This window comes from Tachypleus tridentatus, chromosome 9 (assembly GCF_004210375.1).
Source record: "Tachypleus tridentatus isolate NWPU-2018 chromosome 9, ASM421037v1, whole genome shotgun sequence".
NCBI lineage: Eukaryota > Metazoa > Arthropoda > Merostomata > Xiphosura > Limulidae > Tachypleus > Tachypleus tridentatus.
This window is the reverse complement of record NC_134833.1, coordinates 136129805-136155877: the sequence shown is the minus strand read 5'-3', so window position 1 is coordinate 136155877 and position 26073 is coordinate 136129805. Positions and strand designations below refer to the sequence as shown.

General features: G+C 34.5%; 1 protein-coding gene across 7 annotated transcripts in view; it reads right to left on the bottom strand.

Moving 5' to 3' along the window:
• The window catches only part of LOC143226451 (uncharacterized), a 66723-nt gene extending 46090 nt beyond the window's left edge, over window positions 1-20633 (bottom strand). For 3 of the 7 annotated variants that reach the window (XM_076457436.1, XM_076457440.1, XM_076457442.1), the window contains exons 1-5: window positions 20325-20633; window positions 16850-16901; window positions 15527-15734; window positions 10782-11028; window positions 2096-6717 (exon numbers count right to left, since the gene is read on the bottom strand). In XM_076457436.1, coding sequence (XP_076313551.1) covers window positions 2096-6574 — 4479 coding nt within the window. In that variant the 5' untranslated portion in view covers window positions 6575-6717; window positions 10782-11028; window positions 15527-15734; window positions 16850-16901; window positions 20325-20633. The remainder of the gene's footprint in view (window positions 1-2095; window positions 6718-10781; window positions 11029-15526; window positions 15735-16849; window positions 16902-20324) is intronic. The other 4 variants (XM_076457437.1, XM_076457441.1, XM_076457438.1 and 1 more) reach the window with 3 other exon arrangements.
• Between the last annotated feature and the right edge of the window lie 5440 nt (window positions 20634-26073).

Below are 26073 nucleotides of genomic sequence, written 5' to 3'. Positions count from 1 at the left end.
AGTAAACTACAATTATGAACACTTCTGGATTTTTGAACTTCATTTTATGTTTTGTTTTCCAGATGTCTTTGCTCAGAATAAATACTGCATTGTTGTGTATTATTGGTGTTGTAACAAATATAGCCACACCTACCATGGCATCTATTTGGTTGGTTTGAAGGGTGTGAAGGGACGGCGTGCATGTGTGCTATTCGCCGTGAAGGCCTACTGAATACGAACTGTAGCAAACGTACTCGTAATACACACTGCATTAAATATCACATTTGTTTGATGTCAGCTTTATATATTACAAAATGAAATGTCTGTCAAGACCAAAATTTGACGTTCACTCGATTACCTTTCCATTTAAATTCGATCTTGGGGCGGTGTCCACATCCACAAAAATTGGTTCAACAGATTTCATATAAATTGAAAGACAAATAACTGAACACATTTCTTTTGGGAATTTTTACGTATGCGGCATCTAATGTTACAGGTTGCATTACATTCGTGTCTAATTAAAATTATTTAGCTTTTATCCTGTCTAAATTTTCACTGTGAAAATGAAAAATGAGATTATTAGATGAAAATATTTAATATTCAAAATGAAAATAACTGATTGGCTATTAAGAAAATATAACGTAACATACAATATTTTGTTTATTAGTTTGTAGAAATGGATTATCTTCCAGACAGCCTTTGAAATTATAATGTATTTTTAACTAAGTAAAAACAAAGATATTTGTGAGCACTTATAAACTTATAAAGAATGTGCAGCAATTTTTTTTTCTTTTCGTCTTTGTAATATCAACTTGTTATTGTGTTAGCATGACTTCAGTATCCACATCATGACATTACTCAAAAAGACCAAAACATTCTGCTGCGTTTCAAATTTTTGATCCAGTAACAGTAACGATAAGTTATTGATGTTGTGTGGTACCTTAAACAACAATAATGGTTAAAAAAGACAACAACATTGTTGAAGGTACAACATAACGTCAATAACGTAAACAACAATAATGATTAGAAAAAACAACATTGTTGAAGGTACCAAACAACGTCAATAACTTGAACAACAATAATTATTAAGAAAAGACAACAACATTGTTGAAGGTACCACACAACGTTAATAACTTATCGTTACTATTACCAGATCAAAAGCTTAAATTGCAGCAGAATGTTGTGGTGACATAAATGAAAATTCCATCACTTCAGTTCAAATTTTTCATCATTGTAGGACTTTATCACTTTTATGGTTTCATAGAATTGTGTTTATTAAATTATAATGAATCGTTTCATAATTACATATTAACATTGAAGTTATTCATTTCACAATCAATCGTAATAAAATTTTTAACTTGATGTGAATTTCGCGCATGAAGTTTGCGAATTTAGGTTATCTTGTTTATTTGTTTTTGAATTTCTCGCAAAGCTGCACGAGAGCCGTGGAGGCGTTATAATGTGACGGTCAATCCCACTTTTTGTTGGTAAAAAAGTATAACCCAAGAGTTGGCGGTGGGTGGTGATGACTAGCTGCCTTCTCTTTAGTCTTACACTGCTAAATTAGGGACGGATAGCGCAGATAACCCTCGAGTAGCTTTGCGCGAAATTAAAAAAAAAAAAAATAAAATAAACACTTGAGATTAAGCTTAATAAATTGCCTAATAGGTGGCAGCAAATACATGTCATGAAGACAGTTTCTGCTGTGGCATGACGTTATTAATAGTCCATCGTAATATAAAGAAAATTAATAAGCTTTTCGCGACCAGAACAGTTTCATAAGATAGTTTAATACCCTATTTTCTGCTACGGACAGAACAGCGTAATTTATTCATACTGCTAAAAAAGGATACATTTTATTTACATAATTTATTTCTGGTAGAATCATCGTAACGAAAAAAATTGTATAATTTTGTACTTCAGAAAAAGTATTAATAATAATAGTGCTAAGCAGAATGGGTTTTCATATAACATTATCAGATAGGAAACTAAAGTAAAACTTCTCCCATTGGAATGATATCTTATGACGAAAACGTTAAATTGTCACAAGTAAACTGATTTCAGAATTGTATCAGTGTTAATCATTTATGACATGACATTTTGACTCTGAACTTACCTCGTTTAATAATCGTAAAGCAGAAACAAATTTTTCTTCTGTGGTTACAAGTTCTTCAACGATATGATAGAGTTTCTTTTCTCTTTTTATTTTGTCACTTCCCTCTTCACCCACTTTATCTCCGTCTATCTCGTCGCTCGACTCGTCTGATGTGTCAAAAAAAGATGTCGACGAATGTGAACAAAACATACTCGCCGAAGAATCAAACTGACCAAACTCTTCCAAAGGTTTGGTGGATTCTTTTATAGTTTCAGAAACTGTTCCTTCTGTTGTCTGTTTACCTTGTCTGTGTATGGCGGATTGTTTCTCGTTCTCAGTCGTTATTTTGTCTTCCATGGTGTAACTATCCTTCAGAGATATCTTCAGCTCGTCAACTGTATTCTTGGATAAGTTCAAAAGCTCGTCAGTGCCTTCGGATTCGCTAAGATTTGAAAGTTTTTTCTTTAGGTACTCTACCGTTGTATCTGAATATGTACCACTTCTCTCATGACTTACTCTTTCGTTACTTTGAAGTTCTGACCAATCCACAAAATCTTTCTGTAGAAGTTGCTCCCTGTTTGATGTTTGATAGTCTTCAATTGTTTCTCTTTCAGACCACGGTTGTTTTGATTTTGAGGTAGATAAAAAACTGTGGTCCCCTTTCACTTTACCAGAACTGATGTCTTTTCTTCTATATTCGAGAAAAGGTTCTTGCTCTGGACAATTGAACGATCGTTCAAAATCTGCATAAAGACTGTGACTGCCAAACCAATGTGCTTCCCTTCTCGTTGTTCGTGAGTCACTGTTAACTCTCTGACGGTGTTCAGGACTTGATGATTCCAAATTTTGCCTTTTGTAGTTCCTGGTAGGAGTACTGGTTTTATCTTTATAGATTACATTTTCATATTTTTTTCTTTCTTTTGTTTCAAACTTTGAACCCTTACTACTGATATCGGATACATTTCTTGAATATACTGGTTCGTGTACAGGCGCACCTTTGCCTCTGCTTTTCACTTGAACGTCATCACTATAAGTACCTACCTTTGGCCTGTCGAAATACTGTTGTTTGATATTGTGTCGTCTCATGAGAACCGAATGATCACTTGGAACATCTACGAGCAAACCACGCGAAGAAAAGCTTCTATCAGACTGCACGGTTTCCGCCATACGACGATGTGGAACGCACAAGGGTGAATCAGACGCAGTTTTAACGTCTCTGATATTTCTTATATTTTTATACATTCTTTCTGGAACTTCAGGAGGAGTATCTTCAGAGGGTTTTGACGACGACATTTTCGGATAAACTTTAGGAGGCAGTGGAGGTGGAATCTCTATGTCACTTTGATGTCGCAGTTGGCTGTGGTGACTTTTTTGAGGTGGTATTTGAAATACGTGTTTTTTCTGATATAGCTTTGTTTCTTTAACTTTGCAATCGTCGGACGAAAATTTGTGGTGAAGAGATTTCTCCATATCTCTCCGAACTGGAGACACATTTGTATCTGATTGAGAACGGGTTCTTTTCGATCTCGTTGGTGGTTCAGGCTGTTCGGTTGGTGATGCTGTTTTATCATATGTTTTCCTTTCATTTGATAAGTATTTATTTCCTTGAAGATCTTGAAAGTTTATAAAAGCGTGATGTTCGGGAGTTGGAATAGATGACGGTTTAACTGTTTGCTCATCTTCATGGCTTTTCCATTGTTTATTTACATGTAGAAAATCATGTTCAGATGTCTGCACGTTCTGGTCCTTCTTTTCAACATGTGTGATTTTTTCTATTGCTGCTAATCTCCTTTCAAATGTGTCCTCAATCTTAGATATACGTTCTTTCGTTCGGTAAATATCGCTTTGGTCTTTATGTTTTTCACTATTTGACAGTGAATCTGTACTTTTTTCACTTCTGAGTAGAAGCGGGGATGATGCACGCTGACGAAGTTCAAATTTTGTGACTGGTTCACAGAATGACATTAACCTATGTCGTGACAACAGCGTTTTTCTTCTTGTCGATACTGGTATTGTTATGCTGAGTGAGCGTTTGCGTTTGACTCTTTGCCTTACTGTTGGGTTTAACCTCACGCCTTTTCTCTCCCTTAAGGGTGAACATCTGGCTGGTAGATCTGAGGACGTTGGTAAAACAAATGTTGTAGAAGAATTTGTTGTTTCTCTGACAGCTGTAGGGGTCGGTGGACGAAGTGGTTTTTGAAGCTGTGGTTTTTCCTGCTTATTGAGGTCAACAATTTGTTCACAACGATCAGTTGAAGGCCTTAAGTTAGAACGTGTTTCATCTTTTGTTATCAGTAGAGGGCGAGAAGCATTTCTTCTCACCGCATACATTGCAGTTTCCTGTTCGTTCGAATACTCCGGGTTAAAAGAGTGAGTATAAGTTCTTTGAAGGCGAATAGTTTCATTCTGAGAACTCGTTTCACAATTTGGTTTTTTGTTAAAATTTGATTCATCTTTTATGTCATCACCACATATTTCGCTTTGTTTATTTACAAAGAAACACTTAAATATGTCTTCTGCTCGATCTTTCCCACGACTTTTCATTTCGTGAGAAGTTGGATCTTTATCACAAATGGTTCCCGGAGAGAGACTGTCTTCTTTATACATACGTTTATCAATAAGATAATCCGCCTCTTTGGGCTGAGTGGCTATCTTAGTGTAATTTATAAAAGAATGCACAGTTGGTGAAAGTTTTGAAAGATTTTGTGATGATGGAGAAGCACTTCCATGGACAAAAGTATCAGTACTGGTAGCTTTCTTTACACCAACTGGGTCTGAAATAAAAGATCGTTGTGCAAGTAAGGAGTGAAGAAAACCGGTTGGTCTTCCTGGGGATACAGATTGACGAACTGTTGGTTTATGGTAACCAGGTGTACCTCCAGAGGAGAAGAGTGTTTGAATGTGATTTGGCTTTGAAAAGGAGAATAAACCTGCTGGAACACTTTGAGGTCTTCTTATTAAACCTGATTGTGTATCATTTTTTGCTATTTGAGAAGAGTCTACTGGAAATTGGTAACTTTGCTGTAATGGTTTTGAAGAAATAAGTTCAGTGTCCTGATTATCAATTGGTTGGGATAAAAACTGTTGATTTGCTACAGCTGAATAAGTGGAAGTTTGGGGAAAATACTGATAAGGTGGTAAACTAAACTCTTCAGATGAAAGAGGTTTAAAAGAAGGGCTGTCTACTGCTGCTAATCTTATAGGAGAAATATTTCTTGAAGGTGGCTGTGATAAAGATCTTTGCTGTAATACAAGAGAAGTTGGGGTAGGAAGACCAGTAAAATGCTGATAAACTAGTGAAGTTGGTCTTTTTGGAGGAGAAACACTTGCTGATGATGGTGTTAAAGAATATTTAATGGTAATTGGCTGTGATATTTGGTGTTCAGTAGCTAACTGTGTAGGACTACTTCTAAAGGGTTGGTAATCTGGAGAAGCTGGTCTTTTTAGCAAATAATGACCATGCTCTGCAGTTTCTGTTGTGACTGAGGAAACCATTTCTTTCATGGTTGGTTGCAATGTAAAACTTTCGTGTTCTCTCACTGAAGGAAAAATGGGATTTTGGAAAAAAGAATTATGAACTGGTAAAACTGATGGCTTTGAAATTAAAGTTTTAGAAGGAGAATCAGGTATTTGTTGCATAGCGTGCATTGGAGAGCTAGATTGATAACTTTTGGTTATGCTCACTTGGGGAATGCATATTGATGTTGACCCATTTGAAGAAGTTATAGACGTCATATCTACTATGTTAGAGGGACATAAGTTTTGAAAAGGACTTAGGTTAGTTGGTGATGTTTTTAGACGTACCGACGAATCGATATGTGTTGTAAAGATGCTAGATGTTGTTATTGGTGCATGATCTTGAAATAGTGCACTTTGGGAAGCTAGTATGTGTGAATCTGAAATGGCTGAAGGATGTTCAATTAAGTTAGTAAGATGAAATGTTGGTGATGAAGCTTTAATTCCTTGAGGAGATAAAAAACGTGATTGTGTTTGTAAGCCCTTAAGCTCAGGAATTGGAGCCGATTGTTGAGGACGTCTTGATAACAGTTCGAGCGTTTCATGTTCTTGTATTTTTGAAAATTTCCTAGTATCTGAGAAAAGACGTTTTAAACATGAAGGGATTTCCGATAACAAATCAATCTTCCGAGTGATCAACAACGATTTAATTTTTCTAAACCATTTCCTGCGATCCAAAGTAATTCTCTTGTATTTCTTAAAACTGATTTTTGTAAGTCTTCTAGAGTGGCTGTGGTAAAAAATCCTTACAGGAATGCCAAAATACGTAGGACTTTTATTACTGAAAATGTGTAAAAAATTAGTAGCATCTCCACCAAGAACTATGTCATCTTCCTCAACGTAGTCTTCTGTTCTTCCTCTACTGACTGGATCCTTCACATGACCATAGCTACCCATAGTAACAGATATAGTACTACTTTCTCTGCCTGTCCATCCAGTAGTGACCTCCCCATTCTCTGTCATGGAATGTTCTACACAGTGCATTCCTCCAATACCCCAGGGGTCATAATCTCCAGCGGAAGAAATTACTGACTGGTTTGACTCTGGTTTATGAATTTTTTGAAACACTTAAATTCTGGTCAAAAGACGTTGCAACCGATGATCTTGAAGACACAGACACGGATCTCCTAGAATTAAAAACGTTTCGAAACTTACTCAGTGTGTCATATTACAGATTCATAGGTTCCATCAAACTTCGTTTTAAGGTTTCGAACAATTATCTTTGTCTTTTGACTTAGTTTGAATAAAATAAACATCATTTTAAGATTTTTATTTTTTCACACGCATGACATTAAGAGGTACACGTTATGAGTGTGTGTGTTTTCTTATAGCAAAGCCACATCGGGCTACCTGCTGAGCCCACCGAGAGGAAACGAACCCCTGATTTTAGCGTTGTAAACCCGTAGACTTAACGCTGTACCAGGGGGGGGGCGTTATGAAAATTAGTAAACGCTGATCGTAAACAGTATTTGAATAAAATATTAATGTGGATAAAAATATCATTTTTTTGCTGCCTCCTAACAACAATTCTATAAACTATTTTATCAACTTGAGAAGAAGCAAAATAGACTTCCAACTAACGTTCTTACAGCCCAAAGGATAATCTAGGTAATTTAACAATACTAAAAACGAAAATTGTTTGTAGTTAAGCACAAAACTCTACAAAGAGCTATCTGGGTTTTGCCCGTCACGGATACTGAAACACGGTTTCTAGCGTTGTACCACTGGGAGACAGAGAAAAAGAAAAGTTGCATCAGTAAGCAGTTTTAGGGTATCGTTGTGCTAACTCCCGCTAACCAATCAAAATAGTTTTTATAGTAGATGTTAGTGAAGGATGTGAAGTCATCGTTTAAAATTGGTTACTTGAGATTTAGACAATAAACACGTCTTATTTGATACAACGAGGTCATAGAGTTCCTACATTTATAAATACCCACTTGTACTTTATCTTAACGGAAGCTCTAATACATGACAGTGAACATAAATAATAATATTATTTATCACTATTGTTTTATCTTGTACTTATAGAAAAATTATGAAGGCTATCTGCTGCCGCCCACAGGGAAGAAAGCCCGCCCGCAGCATCTTACCATCCGTAACCCAGAACTTAAATTTCTGGAATATTTTGTGATACCTCCTGAATTGAAGACTAATTATAAGCTCTTTTTTTTTTTTCCAGGGTTCTGCGCAACGTTACGCTCGGACTATTTACGCATAGCCGTACCTAACTTTTTAAATGATAGACAAGAGATTAGGCAACAAGTTAACAGCACCAACCACCAACTCCTGGGTTACTCTGATCGAAAAGCAGGATTTGACAATCACTCTTATAATACATCCACGGTCCCCAAGTATGACTTTGCGGCAACAGGCTACGAACCACGATTCCTTGGTTTTGCCGTAAGGTATTGAAATACTAACAGGCGAAACACATACCAGTTATTCAGTTATAAATAGTTTCATGAACATAGTTAATCTGGTGGCGTTTAGTTCACCCAACTAGTTTAAAATGTTGTCAATTTTAACGGTATTTGACTAAGTTACATTATTTATTGTCTCTTTGGTTCTTTAATCTCACAAAATTAATTCGTGATTCATGAAAGGTTCCGTATTCTGTTTTCAGTGCAAGACTTCAAGACTTTCGAGCCTCATGTTTCAGCTGTGTATGTTCAAATATTAACCTTTGACATCTCATTGTACTTCAGAAAAGGCTTATAAAGATGATTGGTAACTTCGTTGTTGACTGGAAATGTGTCCAAACAAAGCAATACATTTTTGTTTTACAAACAATTACTATTGTATCAAAATCCTGCAGAATGTTAATAGTCTAAATTTAACTTAACAAGTGTACATGGATTCTATGAGGAACGTGGCATCACTCCAGACCACGGGACACACACGAGCTTTAGTTTTTATGCGCTGTTGGTTAGATAAACGGGCTCAAGGTTTTCAAAATGTATCATACAAATAAAGAGAAAACCTCAAAAAGACAACACTGCATTATGTAATGTATTCAGTTATATTTTTGTAAGTTGTTTTACCAAACACCTCAACCAAAACATGCAGTTGGATGCACGATCTATGATGTTTACGTTTTTTCGGTTTGCCAGTTTTATTTAAGGTACGTGGTAAATGTACACAAGCACGTGCCAATGACTAAACAGTTAACCATTAGTATAATTTCTAATTGTAATCAGGCGCTGTCTCTCTCTTCTTCTGGAGCCGGGCATGGCCGAGTGGTTAGCGTACTAGACTCTTTTGACAAGCAGTATATAAAATATTGATGTTGCACACTTTATATAGATTAATTTTGATCCATCTCGAGAAATTAAATAAAAATTGAATGTTTTCAGTTTTCGAAAATCAGTTCCTCGCTGAGACAACGGTTAGTCTTCGCATTAAAAATGCTAAAATCAGGGGTTCGATTCCCCTCGGTAGGCACAAGAGATAGCTCGATAAGGCTTTTTTATAAGAAACAAACACACAGTAAACATTAATGTTACCTATTAGCTTACCTCACAAATTGTGGTAATAGTCTAATAAATAAGAATTCTGACCGAAAACAACCAAATAAAAAATGCCAATGGCGTGAACCTAATGTTAAAAACAACCAAATAAAAAATGCCAATGGCGTGAACCTAATGTTAAATAATTGATTAAAGAACATTTCCAACAATTGAGGGCTCGGCATGGCCAGGTAGCTAAAGCACTCGACTCGTAATCTGAGGGTCGCGGGTTCTTATCCCTGTAGCACCAAACATGCTCGCCCTGTCAGCCGTGGAGGCATTATAATGTGACGGTCAATCCCACTATTCGCTGGTAAAAGAGTAACCCAAGAATTAGCGGTGGGTGGTGATGACTAGCTGCCTTCCCTCTAGTCCTACACTGCTAAATTAGGGACGCCTAACGCAGATAGCCCTCGTGTAGCTTTTCAAACCAAACCAAAAATTAAGGTATTATAAAATAGTACCACTATCGTAGAAAAATATTTAGCCGTATTAGAGATAATAATAATATTGTTATACAAACAACCAATAGTTGTGTATTTGAGAAACCGAAATATAGTTAGGGTTTAATGTTTTCATTGTGCAAGCATTTCGTTCATTAAGACATGGACTGTAGATGTGTTATAAGAGTGACGGCGAAATCCTGCTACACAGTTTAACAAAAGTAGTCATAATGTTGACAATGGGCGGACTTAATTAGTTTCGTACTTAAAAATTAAGGACGAATAAAGCAAACTAACTCAAAATTCAACTAAACAAACAATAGGACGGTATAGCTAAATTTCTAACATATAAAAGAATTTAGCAAAGTTCTTTGCCCAGGACAGAAATCTGAATTCTGTATATAAAAAAGCACAATGCCATTAATGTTAATGCTTATTATTTTACAGTTCTTTTATAAAACTGTTTATCAATATTAACTTCTGCAACTAACTAGCAGAGTCAAAATTCATAACATTTTGTCTGCAGGGATTTCTTACAACAATCTTTATTTGTATTAAAAAAAAGTATTGTAGGGGGGAGAGGTCAAAGGTTACTTCCCGGAAGCTTCTGAGTTTTAAAAATGTTTAACAAAAGGAAGATCGATGAGCATCTTATATATATATATATATATATATATATTGATGTATTTATGATTATTATTGAACTACACGCAAATATCTATAGGGAAAGAAAACTTATATGAATATATTAATAGCCACACAAAACAAAATAAGCTATAGAATATAATATAATTAGAGTTTGGATAAAGTATATCACGTTCGTTTTATCGCTGTGTTTATTTAGCTACTTTAGGACTATTTCGTTTTGGAGAAGTCACCACGTTTCCATATCTAGCGATAGTCATACGATACGTGTGCTTGCTATTTTGGAGAAGTTCTCTGAAGTCCAACACTTTTGCTTTCCGTAGAACTAGCTATTTCAACTATTTGACTTTTTTATAACAAGATTAAATATACAATTATATCGTTCTTCTCATTCAACAATTTTACATTTCTATTCAAATAAAGATATAATGTGCTTTTAAACTTTTCGCTGTATTTTTAATATTAATATCTGTAATATACCTCATCATTCATAATTCTCTAAAACATGAACACATTTTTGAATTTTGGTTTTAATGACTTGGTGAATGGTACAGGTAAAAAGGTTATCTATCACAGATTATAAAACAAATACTTTACCGGGAGATAAATTCGTCTGTTTGTGACGTCACCCTTCTTTTAGCGCCATCTATTGTTTCTACATTTTTATTTTCGTTTGCGAGGCTGAGATATTTTGAAGGTTTAAGAGGCTTCGAAGCGGCGGTTTCTTCACCTTCCAAACCTGAAGTTTGACTTTTACCAGCAGAAGACGAAGAGATATTCAAAGTTGATGAAGGATTTGATTTGACCTTTGTTTGTTTAGCGGTTATGGATGCGCTCGTTTGATCTGTTAGGAGCAAAATGAAAACAAAATAACTGGCTCTGGGCGAAAATATAAATTTTTCTATAAATGACTGAACTACAATCTCTTATAATTAGCTAAATTTTATATAATGAGAAAAGCATAAAGTTTAAATTTTGGATATTATTTTTAATGAAAATATTTAAAACTAAAAATTTGGTTTTCAACACGTAATTCAGTTAACTAATGTTTGTAGTTTTATATTATATAGTCCATAAAGTACTAAGACATTATATCAAGGAAATGTCGTGTTTTGGTGTCCTATGGTACCAAAAGAGCTTTGGTATAGCGATAACTCTGACTCTGTTACTTCCACTTTCCATGTTAGTTCAATATGGTTAAGGAAACAATCATTCATTTTGCTAACTGACTCAAGGTGCAGTGGGATTTCATAGTTAGCGTCAGGCTAGAAATCTGAACATAGTTTCAGTCCGCTGTTGAATACGTCATATGGTATTGTAGGTGAGTTAACATCAGACCAGGAATTTGATCATGTTTTCAATCCACTGTTGGACACGTTGTACAGTATATTGTATAATGCGTTTCATTCTGAAGCAATTATTTTTGTTTCTCATCACTGCAGACAGTGGAATGTTGTTTCAAATGTTATGATCACACATGGTATTTATGGCTAACTTATTTATTACCAACGTTCCAAGTTCCCAATACTTTTTATGGTTGTAATAATACTGTTATTGGAAGAAGGATCTCCGGCCTGTTGTTTGTTTCAAACTCATCCACCTTAAGTTAAAAGAAATAAAGAAAACAAAAATAACGATTTTTCTTATTTTAAATGATTTTTCCTGTTATTTTTTTGTCCTGATATCAGTTGTCCAAAACACTAAAGGAACGGACATCCTGCCTACACGGCTATGATGGTCAGTTTTCGATGAGAAGTCCAGCACAGTGGTGCCCCTTCTGGACAGATGTGTTGACTTGTTATCCTAAGCTCCCACTGAAGTTCTTGGTGATGGATTAAATGACAGATCAGTGGTTTTGTTTTGGGCAGCAAGGACAATGTTCCTTTTTGAAAAGGTTTCTCTTAACTTGTACCGATATACCTTCTGGGCAATTAAATATAAAATTTGTGTATAAAGGACACAGAAGTAAACCTATAGGACAAACTACAATGTTGCTAAAATCAATCCCAGTGGAAAATAACCCTTCACTGCTTTCATCCAACTGTGCAAAGAATGTTGTTCTTAAGGGAGTGGAAAAACAGAGAAGAGAAGAAAAGAATAGGATACTAGGCTGAGGATGATAAGCAAATGTTATCTTCAGAAGTTATTATTCTAGCCCCCATTATAATCACATACCTGTATAGACAGTACATGTAAAACTTGAAAAGGCTAGATTACTCACTCCACCTCACCCTGATTACCATGTTATTAAAGTAAAGGTTCAGTTATACGTATTTTTTTAAATAAGCAGGCTTACAAATTAAAAACTGATAGTTTATTCCCAGTGTTGTAAGAACCCCACATTGTTCCTTGCAATTTAGTTCATCTAATTGTCTTTTTAGTTTTTAAAACACTACAAAAATGCTGTCTTTATGATCTGTTTACTTTAGGTTCTAAGACTGGCACGATCATTGTGTGATGTTCGTAATAAATATTTACGTATTAATTAACATTGTTCGATTACACTTTGTGGAAAGAATGCAGATTTAATGTTTATTATATTGTGCACTTTGGTATGTATATGTTGATATTGCTCTATTATCACTTGTTTTATATTAGAGCAGTCGAATTAACTGTAATCGACTGTATTAGTTGCTTGCTCACATTGTACACATCTATACGTTTATAACTAATGGAAATTTACTATCTGAGAACTAGTCCATGTTTCAAAAACAATACTAATATTGATAATTACAACAAGTACATCAAATGTTTTAGTTTCGTACAAGATCTCTATTGACAATATTTTCGTCGTATCATCAAAATGTATCTAAACAATTTCTTCTACCCACTTGTGGACAGACGTGGTTGAGTGATTAATGTTTCATACTGCACTTCGAGAGCTCAAAACTCGAGATGTAATACATCAACCATTCTCTGTATTTTCAGGTGTAGACACTACAGCAATGAATAACGTTGTACGGTTCAAAGAGCCGGACAAATTATTTGTGACGGAGGGTGCTACTAGCTGATTGCCTTGTTTAAAACTAGAAACAGTTATATTTGAGTCATAAATTTCTCTGATCTGGCTGTTCAATCCATGAGCGCGTAAAGTGTCATTAAACTGAAAATCCAGTTCCTGAGTATTTCATGAAAAGGACTAATGATACTATAATGGAACTCTTGCTTATATGATACTAAAAAAAAAAATTTTTAGTACGCGATGTGCAATATCTAACTTCGAGGATTTTATCCTGTATACATATAGATTTGCAATAAGGATACACGGTTTCGCTCCGTTTCCTGTCACGAGAACTTTATTTTTCTCTATTCTTAGGGTGCAGATATGACGTCATGAATACGTCACACGCGGACCTAATGCACTGGCGCCACGGGTAATCGGCTACTAAATATAAAGTAACTCTTTCTCTAGCTACCGAATGAAATTAAAGGAGTTGAGAATATCCTGAAATGTAAACTATGTAAATTTCAATACATCATTGTTATACACTTTGTTAAAAGTAATTAAACAAATTTGTGTTATTTTTCAATTTGCAGTATAACAACATGTAAGCATACATAAATTTGAGATACCCTGAAATTCTCAATAAGATGTGAATCGTCCAAAAAACCGACGTAACCAGGTTAATGACATTTATGGGGTTAGATTAAACATGCGTATAAGTATTAATATATCATACAGTTTTTTTCTAAAATCAACATGACAGCGAAATTCCACTGATACTCATTGCATTTATTATGTTAACAACTAGTTTTAATTTAAACCTGTACCTTATGTAGCGCGTGGGCTAATGTTCTGGTCAGTGATCTTCAAGGAGAGGCAAACAGCCAACAAAATTCGTCGCTACAAAGGTCTAACTCGGCATTTTTTAACCAAATAGTAAAATTGTCACTTTAGAACACAATAACAGCTGAAACTGACAGCGTTAATTATTAACACATCGCGTGATCAAACCTTGAATCTTTTTAACATACAATCGGTCTCGTTAACCATTTAAATATTCCCTGCCTTTATGTATAAAAACTTTATTTGCCATATTTTCGCTACTGGTCCTTGTTTAAAGACTTAATCAAAGAGGTTAAAGTGAGGAAAATCTACCCGAAATCTCTTTACCATATTTTTTAAACATCTATATTAAAAAGAATCTCATCGATTGGAGCCTTAAATATTTTTAAACCTGGTTTTCATTTCATCCGTATAACCCAAAATTATGTTATTAAATATCTACTGTTTTGTGCTTGACAAATTCATCTGTTAAGCCTATAGTATTCTTTGATTGTTTTATACCAAAAGTTATATTAAAATCTATCCGTATTAAAAGTGTGTAGTAATATTCAGCTATTGACTCACATAATGTCCTTATGACCTATATTATCAAACTCCATTCTCATTTTAACAGCCTATAAATCTCAACCTAAAAGCTAGACAATGAATCCTCATAATTTTACTACTAATACTGGAAACTCCATACTTGGGTTTATTCACCAAACTCACGAAGTTCTTGTGACTTGTAGTAATTTGATAATAATATTTTTAAGACAGTGCTAGTGAAATAAATTTTTCCAAAGTTAGTGTTTATGTCTTTTTCTCTGAGGATACGTTTAAGTTTTGTTCTATCTGTAGTTCTTTCTTTCTGATTTATCTTGTAATTGTAAAAATGGTAGACCGTGATGTATAATATACATAACCAAGCGTTCACTTATATCAGATACACATACATTTATATACAAAACTCTTCATAGGTAAACGTATGCGTTGACACATGTATTTGAACAACACTCAAAGTGAGTAAATATATATACATAATGCGTGTGTTAAGAAAGACGTTCGTTTGATTATTTGTTTTCAGTGAATTATTCTTATGCTTAACCACTGTTGTCACGGGTTTATTGTGTTTCGCTTTGCCTGATATCTAATCGTTACTGATAGCTTTTCGATAAACTTGTAATTTATTTTTTTTCTGTTTCATATTTGTCAAAACGCTGTATAAGTGATCAGGCACAAACCAGATGTCGTACGCATAAAGCTATTTAACATCATATTGATCAAAGGTGTGGACATCACGAATAAAACAATTACATGCGTGTACCTACGTAAACACGTCGACATTTCTACAGACACATATCTACATCAACAATTCTAGAAATAATTTTGTTCCCAGTTTGTCAGTCCACAAAGTTTTCTGTTTGTTTTTTTTCTCCGCACGTAAAGTTTCAGTAAGGTCGATATCACTTTCAACTATCAAAGTATCACAAGTCAGAAAATTGGTATATTTTGTCCTTATGTAATAGGTAAGTAATGTATAAACATATATACTAGATATAGGACTAGCTGAACATACCGTCTTCCAGGAAGTAACTAGAAAGTCCAAGAATCCAGCACAGCATCAGAGAAGCGGTGACTACAGCCAGTGCAGCCTCTAGGAAAACCACTATTGACAGAAGCATTACCTTTTTTGACTTCAAAGAAACTGGACGGAAGGGTGGAAAGTGAGAGTGGTCATAGTCCAAAATGGTGAGAAAAACTCAAAATATTTCATCTATGTCAACCTTAATATAAAAAAAAAGGGAAAGTCGATTAGAAATATTTACCACAAACTTTTAAGACGAACTACCAATAGCGCTATCTACTAGGTTATAGGTACCATATTATTTAAAGGAAATTTTAAATACCTGAGCATGGCATATTTTATCTACGTCGATTTATTTGTTTGTTTTTTGAATTTCGTGCAAAGCTACACGAGGGCTATCTTCGCTAGCCGTCCCTAATTTAGCCATGTAAGACTAAAAGGGACAACTCTAGACAACACCATCCACCGCCAACTCTAGAGCTACTCTTTTACCAACGAATAGTGGGATATAACGCTCCCACGACTTAAAGGGCGAGCATATTTGATGCGACAGGGATTCGAATCTACGGCCCTCAGATTACGATTGAAATTCCTTAACCAGCTGGCCATGCCGGGCCTGTCTACGTCAATCGAGTCAAAATAATATGAAAGTTGTTCGTGATGACGAGAAAATCCACTTGTAGAGAAAAATATATATGCAAAAACGGCTGGTATGGATAGAGAAAGCTCTATGTAGAGGAGCGAACAACTTTTCGACCTACTTCTGGTCGGGAAGTAAGATTTCTTTAGTTAGTATTTGGGTGTTTTTTACAACAAACATAAACAAACGGAAAATTAAAGAAGCCTTACTTGTACAACGACTCAAGCCCAAAATAAACCAATACAAAGGAACACCTTTGTACCTATATTAATAAATATAATCCAACATCTGAGCACGCCCTCTACATTCCTACACTCAATTACACAACTGCCTTCAAACATGTGGTCAGTTACCTCTTTCTTTCTTTGTGAACCTGACGATGACCGAAGAAGGTCGAAACGTTGTTTGCTCCTCTACATAGAGTTTTCTCTATCCATACCAGCTGTTTTCACATAAATATGAAAGTTGTCATTATCCATTAAGATATTATTTATTGAGTTTTATTTACCTCAACAGGATACACATAATGTTCGATTATTAGTTTTCGAGCCTAATTTTTGGAAACTGAAGAACACAATAAATTTTGGCCAAATAATCATCATGAGGTACAAACTAAAGCAACTCAAACCACAAAAAGAGATTATTTTGTAAATATAATAAACCACGTAACTTACCTGTTTTTAGCATTGTGTCACAAAATTGATTCTTCCGGATATTTTCAGCACCCTGCAAACATATTTGCATAAATATGTATAATTATAATAAGAACTGTATCGTTGATTTGTAGCATACGCGATAATTCTGGTACGCACAACTTTGCGTTTATTAAAGGTCTAATCCAACAGAAAATTTGTGCACGATGATGAAATTGTTGCAAATACTGTAATACAAAAAATACGAAATACAATACACAGTAAACACAAGGGAAACAATTGGAATATGTTTCAAGTGATCACAGGTGACACATATTATAATATTTCTTCCTAAAAGGCCTGGTCAGGTGGGTTAAGATATTCGACTCGTCATCTGAGGGTCGTGGGCTCGAATCCCCGTCGCGCCAAACATGCTCGCCGTTTCAGCCGTGGGGGCGTTATAATGTGACGGTCAATCCCACTATTCGTTGGTAAAAGAGTAGCCCAAGAGTTGGCGGTGGGTGGTGATGACTAGTTGCTTTCTCTCTAGTCTTACGCTGCTAAATTAGGGACGGTTAGCGCAGATAGCTCTCTCGTAGCTCTGCGAGAAATTCAAAACAAACAAACCCTTCTAAAATGAATTTATGTGTACTTTATAAACATATTCCAGAAAGAAATGTTAACACAACAAAAATCTAAGTGTTTTATAGCATTGTTCCAGTAAGAAATGCAATAAAGACGATAAAAATTATATATAGTATTGTTCCAGTAGAAGGTGTAAACATATTCAGATTTGTTTGTTTGTCTTTGAATTTCGCGCAAAGCTACAAAAGGGCTATCTGCGCTAGCTGTCCTTAATTTAGCAGTGAAAGACCAGAGGGAAGGCAGCTCGTCATCACCACCCACCGCTAACTCTAAGGCTACTATTTTACTAACGAATAGTGGGATTGACCGTAACATTATAACGCCCCAACGGCTGAAAGGGCAAGCATGTTTGGTGTAATGGAGATTCGAATCCACGACTCTCGGATTAGAAGTCGAGCGCCCTGACCACCTAGCCATGCCGGGCCCCAAATTTGTGAACTATGTAGTGTTTTTCCTGTAAGAAAAAAAGTTAATTGTAATTAAAAGTTGAGAACTAGATAGTGTTATTTTGGTTAAAAATATAAACCTAATAAATGTTAATTATTATCCTGGTGTTAGTACGGTAAGGAATGTTACAGTAATAAAAATTAGATTGGCTTTGTTAGATTCTTTTCAGTTAGAGATATACGTGTATTTACCCCATCAAAGAGGAGCTGGATAGGACTTTATAACATTGAATAGCTTGAAATTCTTACACCGTGTGTGTAAATATCGTGTCGAATAATATTTTTCTTTAATCGTCCAGTTTAACTGACGAGTTTTAATATTAAACAAAATAATTACTGGACTGTGAGTGAGATATAAAAGATATATTTGAAATGTTATTTTAAATATTCGTGACTTGAAATCAGAAACGAACAAACTAAGACTATTGCGAGGGAAAAAAATAGTTTTTTTACGCGATTTTATCACAAATAATATTGAATAAGTAGAGTAGTAGCCAAACTGCTGTTTGAAGTTGAAAGTGGACTACCTGGTTATTCTACAGACAGTTTGATCAAAACTGGTGTTTTATTCATTGTTATTCTCCTGTAATAACAACTAATTATCACTTTATTTCTACCTTATTAATCAGTTACTCTCTTCGAGGAAATCTAAATAATAAATGTCGGGTAGAATTAGCTAAAACTCGAACCTGACTCTTCTTATTACAAAGACAAATACACTGACCTTTATCCCTGACTCCCGTACACCTGGGAGTTAACAAATACACTGACCTTTATCCCTGACTCCCGTACACCTGGGAGTTAATACGATGTTCTTGTTAGGTTATTTCGTTTAGTTCACTTCTTTACTAGACTGGCTAAATTAATTATCAGTTAATGAGATATCGAAAGCTTCATTTGTCGTTTTCTCACTGAATTTAATGCGGTGATTCATATCCTATTATTTTAGTGTTATTCCACTCAGTTATATAATCTTCGTCTCTGACGTGATGAACTAATTCAGTTAAATCAGTACTACAGTCTTATAAATATTGCGTTTCTCAATGATGGCATTCTGTTTCTCCAAACGTACTGGATTCCACAGGTGCAAATAACGTAGTGTTTTTACTCTGCATTGATTCCTTTTGTGGTTTGGTGTGGACTAACTCCGACCACATTTTGTTGTGGTTCCTGAATACTGTTCTAAATTTATGTTGTTTATATATCTTCTTTATGTTTTTGTTTGTATATCCTCTTTATGTCTTGGTTTATATATCCTCTTTATGTTTTTGTTTGTATATCCTCTTTATGTTTTCGTTTGTATATGCTCTTTATGTCTTGGTTTATATATCCTCTTTATCTTTTTGTTTGTATATCCTCTTTATGTTTTCCTTTGTATATCCTCTTTATGTTTTCTTTTATATATCCTAATTATGTTTTGCAGGGACTTTTGACATATTTCGTTTTGTGTCTGTAATATTCTTCATAGTTGTTTTTTGCTTTTATCTCCCTTATCAAGCCTTCAGAATTTTTATTGTCAAGGAGAGATGTAATGATGTATTTTTTCTTCTTCTAAGCGTTTTTTGTATTACAAACAATTTTAATTCTGACGGCTAAGCATTCTACGATACATCAGCTGACTTCGTGTCTGTTATATCATTGAGATCTAGTCGGGAACTAATTTCTTGACACAACATAAAACACTGCTATATTTATACAAGTTGAAACTATGGCTAAACTACTACTTCTGTTTTAACCAAATGTTTCTGTCAGAAACCAGTAAATGAAAGCAGTTATGACGAACTTGAAATAATTTCTAGTTCTGTTTTAACCGATACATTACTTCAAAGACCAGATATAATGTGACATTTTTACTGACAAACTAGATTATAATTAAAACTTATTACTTTATTTTGTGTTTATAAAGTACGAAAATTCCAGTAGTCTGGCCTCGATAGCTATTTGAATGCAAAGGATATTACATAAAGTTTACTCTGAATGTAGAAGTTCACAGTTTAGCTACCTATCTTTCTAATTTTTTTTTGTCAGCAGGTTCGTTTGTTTGCCAGTTTTTATGAGTGTATATAATAGCAATATGTAAATTTTCACACAAATAGAAAAACGGTTACGTTAAGAACTTTAACTAAATACACATAGAATATAAGTTCATTTAACATTTCAACACGTACAATATGAATTTGTTCAACATATGAACAACTGAGATAATAAACTTTATCTTTAATCCAGTCTACCTATCAAAACAACTGATTCATTTGAAAATAGAAAATAAAGCACACAGTTTTAAAAAAGACAAAATACGTGTTGATTGTGAATGCAAATGAAACTGACTCTCTTATTACGCATGCATTAAACGCAGAGTAAATAATAAATCTTACAAGTTTCCAAACATTAAAGCATGATACAACAAAATAAAAGAGAAAGCATACATGTGGAACATTTCTGGACTCACATCCTTGCTAGATATGAGTTAGTAATCCACTCGTGTCCGGCGGACTTGATCAACAAACTAAAACCATCTTCGGGCAACTAACCCTAACACTGTTTGAAAAGTAGTTATTCTGCTCCTAGAGAGACACAGTTGAAGTTGAATTAAATGCTAAAGAAGTTACATCTTAACTATTTCGAAATAGAATTATCAGGGTTTTTAAGCTTTGGGAGGTTTTGGTGAAATGCCAAACTGTAAACAGAAGCAGCTCTATAGTTACATCAAGATGGCTTACGGCGGAAGTGACGTTGAAACACTTCTATATTCACTCTCTCTCTATGTATATAAAACACCTGCTCTGGTATTATTTCAATAATTAATATTAATTGAACTGTTCACAAAGATTGCTCAAGGGTTAAAGCACTTCATTAACAATTATATATTTTGAAAATTAATTGTAAGTTGCAAAGGTTTTCGGACACTCATGTGTAATTAGGTATCGTAATACATTTTAGCATGCCAACTTTAACTGTGTTACAGTTTTGAATAAAATATACTAATAAGAAAAGTTGTTAACACAAAGTCAAAATTAGATGTCAAGCTACTGTTAAAAAACAATGGAAGGTGAATCACAGGTGAAACATTAGAATGTTGATATTTAGTACAACAGAAATTCAGTGGAAGTGATTTAGTTCAACAAACAGTTAATATTTTGTTGGAAAGTCCAACCAGCATCACGTAAAGTTTGTACGTGAACTCTCTGATCTACTGACAATTCTCTACGCATTTTTAAGCCGTGGCATGACAACAAATGTATATAGTGTTAAACACTGTTTTTATGAAGGTTTATTTGTGGAATGCTATCAGATTCACTTTTTTTTCTAGCATACACCAACAGCATATGCCAGCTCCCTAATACATAGTTAAGACGCTGTATGGAATACCATGACAGTTATTTCACACCTTAAATTTGATCCGTATGTTCATTAAAGCGAAACGTTATAACATGCATGCCCTTGGTACAAGTATTTGAGAATTCTAAAGAATGATAAATTTTCTCACTTAGACTCATACAGTTCTCAATAGCGATCAGTGTGAAGCGTTGTCATAGTGTTGAAATTTACATTATGTAATGGTATGGAAGATTTAACCACATAACTAAAACTGAAAAAAATGACAAAACATTATCTTGTCTTAACACTGTACATGGTGATTTCACGTAATGTGATTTCTGTGTTTCTAGGAATTGTTTCTTTGTTTTTTTAATTTCGCACAAAGCTACACGAGTGCTATCTGCACTAGCCATCCCTAATTTAGCAGTGTAAGACTAAAGGGAAGGCAACTAGTCATTACCACTCACCGCCAACTCTTGGGCTACTCTTTTTCCGATGAATTGTGGGATTGACCGTAACATTATAACGTCCCCACGGCTGAAAGTAATGGCATATTTGGTGTGACGGGAATTCGAATATGTCAGCGTCATCTGGTGGCAGCGTTTGTAAGCTGGTAGCAACAGTATCTATTTAAAAAAGAATAGATGATTGATCATTTTCTAAACAGCATGTTGTTTTTTATTATTCTATTTACCTTCTAACGGTTTCAATCAAAATTGATTTAAATCACATCACTATACGGGAAGTAAATAACCAACAATCGCTACATTTCATACATTAACAACTATTCGATCACATAAAAAGTTAATTAGTATGCTTTGGTTTTGAAGCACAAAGCTGCACAATGGGTTATCTGCTGTACACACTGCAGTGATAGAAATCCGCATTTTAATGCTATAAGCCCTCAAACTTACATCTAAGCCACTGAACATCACCATACAGTTTTAAATATCCATCAGAAGTCATTTATACAATATATTCCCATAGTATTTCAACAGCAAGTCTGAGAGTTTATAATGCTAAAAAATTGAATTTCAATACCTACGATGGGCAAGACACACATAAATAATTTTAACAACAAACAAAAACTTAACCTACTGAAATTACTTGTTTTTGTAGAAAGCGCTTAGTAATTAGTAAGGAAATTGATTCCTTGAATTTAGAAATAGGAGGGGTATATATTAACATGCATAATGAACATACATACAATGGCGATCCGTATACACTTTTTCTCGAGCGACTGTATTATGTTCAAAACTGGGTTTTCGCTGGAAGCAATATTCCAAGCCACAGATTCAATAGCTTCCTTCATAGAAACTTATCAGTATATCAGCTTATAACCACAAAGGTATAAAATATTAGTGGTATCTCAGTTTATAACCACACAGGTATAAAATATTAGTGGTATCTGAACTTATAACGACACAGGTATAAAATATTAGTGGTATCTCAGTTTATAACCACGCAATATAAAATATTAGTGGTATCTTTGTTTATAATCACACAGGTATGAAATATTAGTGGTATCTCAATTTATAACGACACAGGTATAAACTATTAGTGGTGACTGTTTATAAGGAAACAGGTATAAAATATTAGTGGTGACTATTTATTAACAATCAGGTATAAAATATTAGTGGTATCTCAACTTGTAACAGCTAGTGAAAACAATTAGTTCATCTCTGATTGCCTGAGGGGCGACCAATCTTGAACACTTGTCAAGAACAAGCAAACAATTTCCCCAAATAAAATGGCCTTACCAACTCAACTTATCATAGTATATATGTGACTGAATAGCCTACTAAAACATAAGATTCACGTTTAGCCTATGAACACAGACAATTCATTATCCGCAACATAAACAGATGACTGCTATCAATTGATTTTGGGTCGCCAAAATTTTAGGGTATCTGTTCCGAGATTGAATGAGATGTTCACAGCTGCAATTAGTTCCTTATTACTGTTTATGTATGGTTCGAGACAGTTGTCCTAAGACGGGTCTCTATGAGGCGCATTTTTTTTACAGAAAGCCTCAAAACAACTCATTTGCAGTGGAAGTGCACATCCAGATGGACCAACAAGGTGATCCTTTAACGGATGAGTTACTGTTCACTCTGTAATCGTCTTCTTCCGCACTAAACTGGACGACACATTTCTGGGAAAAAAGGACATTGACAAAGTTAATAGTTGACACACATACCAAACTCTTGTCTAATAAAATAATGCAGGGGGGTTGTTTTCTGAAGGTGTGGGTTATTCTTCTGAGAGGCATCGCATCTAGAGAAGTGACTTGTGACATTAAAGATACCATAGAAACATCTATTTTGAAAGAGTGGTCAAGTACATCGGAAGATCTCAGTAAAACTGTTATTTTAAGCATGCAAAATCAATGTCAGACTACCTATGCTTCTCGTTGTAACACTGTACATTGAAATGAAATGTCATAGGCTATGTAAAGCTGTAAAACCACCTCTCCCAAATATTTATTTAGAAGTGAAGGCCAAATGACCAATCATTAGCATTTCGAATCGCATGACTGATTACTAGATAATTAATTTGCATCAAAATTAGATTTGAAGTGATTTACATTATTTTATAACTGAAGTTTTTGAGTTGTCATAAATTTCAATTATACTTTAGTATTTTGTGCAGTATTGTTTGTTTTGAATTTTGCACAAAGCTGCACGAGGGTTATCTGCCTCTAATTTAGCAGTGTAGGACTAGAGGGAAGGCAGCTACTCATCACCCACTGCCAACTCTTGGATTACTCTTTAACCAAAGAAAGAGTGGGATTAACCCTAACGTTATAACGCCTTCCATGGCTGAAGAATGGCAAGCCTGTTTGGTATGACGAGGATTCAAACCCGTAAACTTTAGATTACGAGTCGAGTGCCTTAACCACCTGACCATGCCGTACTTTGTGCAGTAGTAGATATAAAAATGTACAAGTTAGTATTGGAGTTTTAAAAACAAATCTATATCATTAATATTAGAAGTAAAACCCTCTCTATTATCAGTATTGGAGGTGAAAACAACTACATTATTATTATTGGAGTTGAAACTTCCATATTATTAGTGTTGAAGGCAAAGTGCCCATATTATACATCGAACCTATGACGCACACATCTGAAATTACATATTATTGGATCCCCTGCTGGGACAGCCTTTGGATTTACAACGCTAAAATTAGGGGTCCGATTCCCCTCGGTGGACACAGCAGATAGCTGGTTGTAGCTTTGCGATAAGAAAAACATGCATACATACCATATTATTAGTATTGAAGATAAAAAGAAATTCATATTATAAGTATTGAAAGTAAAAAGTCTGTATTATGTATCGTACTTTTTAAGCAGATATCCGAAATTCCATATTATTAATATTTAAGATAAAAGAAATCCATATTGTTAGTACCTATTATTGGTACCTATTAAAAACAGCTCAAGCCTACGAATTTCATTCTTACTGTTTTCTTTTAATCAGTTTTGCAAGCCTAAATACAATGGTGTTTAAACAAACAATTATACCATATTTTTGTATTTATACAGCAGATTAAATATGTATATATGGCTATATAAATAAATGTTTATTTCTGTCTGGCATAAACATTTCCGTTATAACTACAAACATGGTCCAGCATCACCAGGTGGTTAAGGCGCTCGACTCGTAATCCGAGAGTCGCGGGTTCGAATTCCCGTCGCACCAAACATGCTCGCGTTATAATGTTACGGTCAATCCCACTATTCGTTGGTAAAGAGTAGCCCAAGAGTTAGCGGTGGGTGGTGATGACTAGCTGCCTTCCCTCTAGTCTTACACTGCTAAATTAGGGACGGCTAGCACAGATAGCCCTCGAGTAGCTTTGCGCGAAATTCAAAACAAACAACTACAGAAATCGTGAATACCTTTATTCTCATTGAACGTAAATTATTTATACTTATCCTTTGAGGAAGATGAAATTAGAAGTAATATTAACATGCTTAAAATATTTCAATTAGCTTTAATAATCTTGGATTATTGATTCATTTTCTTAAAAAAAAATAGTTCATTATGAGCATTAGTTACCATAGAAAGGTGCAAACGAAACAGCTTATTTGATATATATTTGTCAATTTATTCGTAATACAGATGTCAAGAGTTATGACGTATAACGCCTAGACTGGTGGGTTTTGATATGATATTACAATATGACATAAATAATCGATCAACTTACCCATCAAAAATCGAGTGAGACGGAGTAAGTTCTGTTTTATTGTGATACCATATCACACTTACCAACCGCTTCACATAAGGAAGATAAAGCTATTAAAACTAGAAGTAAGTATTAACTTTGAAAGTCACGTGTGTTGTATATATGTTAAATGTTGCATCAATAATATTGTGGGATAGATTCAATTTTGTTTTAGAAGTTCCATTATGAACCTAACTGCCACAGGAGGGCGCCATCTAAATTGTTAATATTTATCGTTTAACTGGTGTGTAAATTACAAATGTACCATAAAAATATATACAAATCATTAATTTTTATGATTCTTCCTGAAAATATTCCGAACAAAACATTGCGTAATACTTCTTTTTATCTTTAGATGTTTAGGATTTCACTTCCATATATCGCATATAAATTTCCCCCAGGAAGTGCCAGCAATGATAATATACAACATTATATTATTCAAACTTTATTAATATAAACTTCCAATCAAAGCAAGTTATCCGCACGAGTCAAAAATTAAAATCAACTGTTAATAAGTATAAATGATTAAATACAATTTGAAAATGTGTTCCCAAGACCTGGTATGGGTAGTAATACTTTAATTAAAATAACACAGAGAACAACGTTTCTTGATGACGAGAAACCCACTTGAA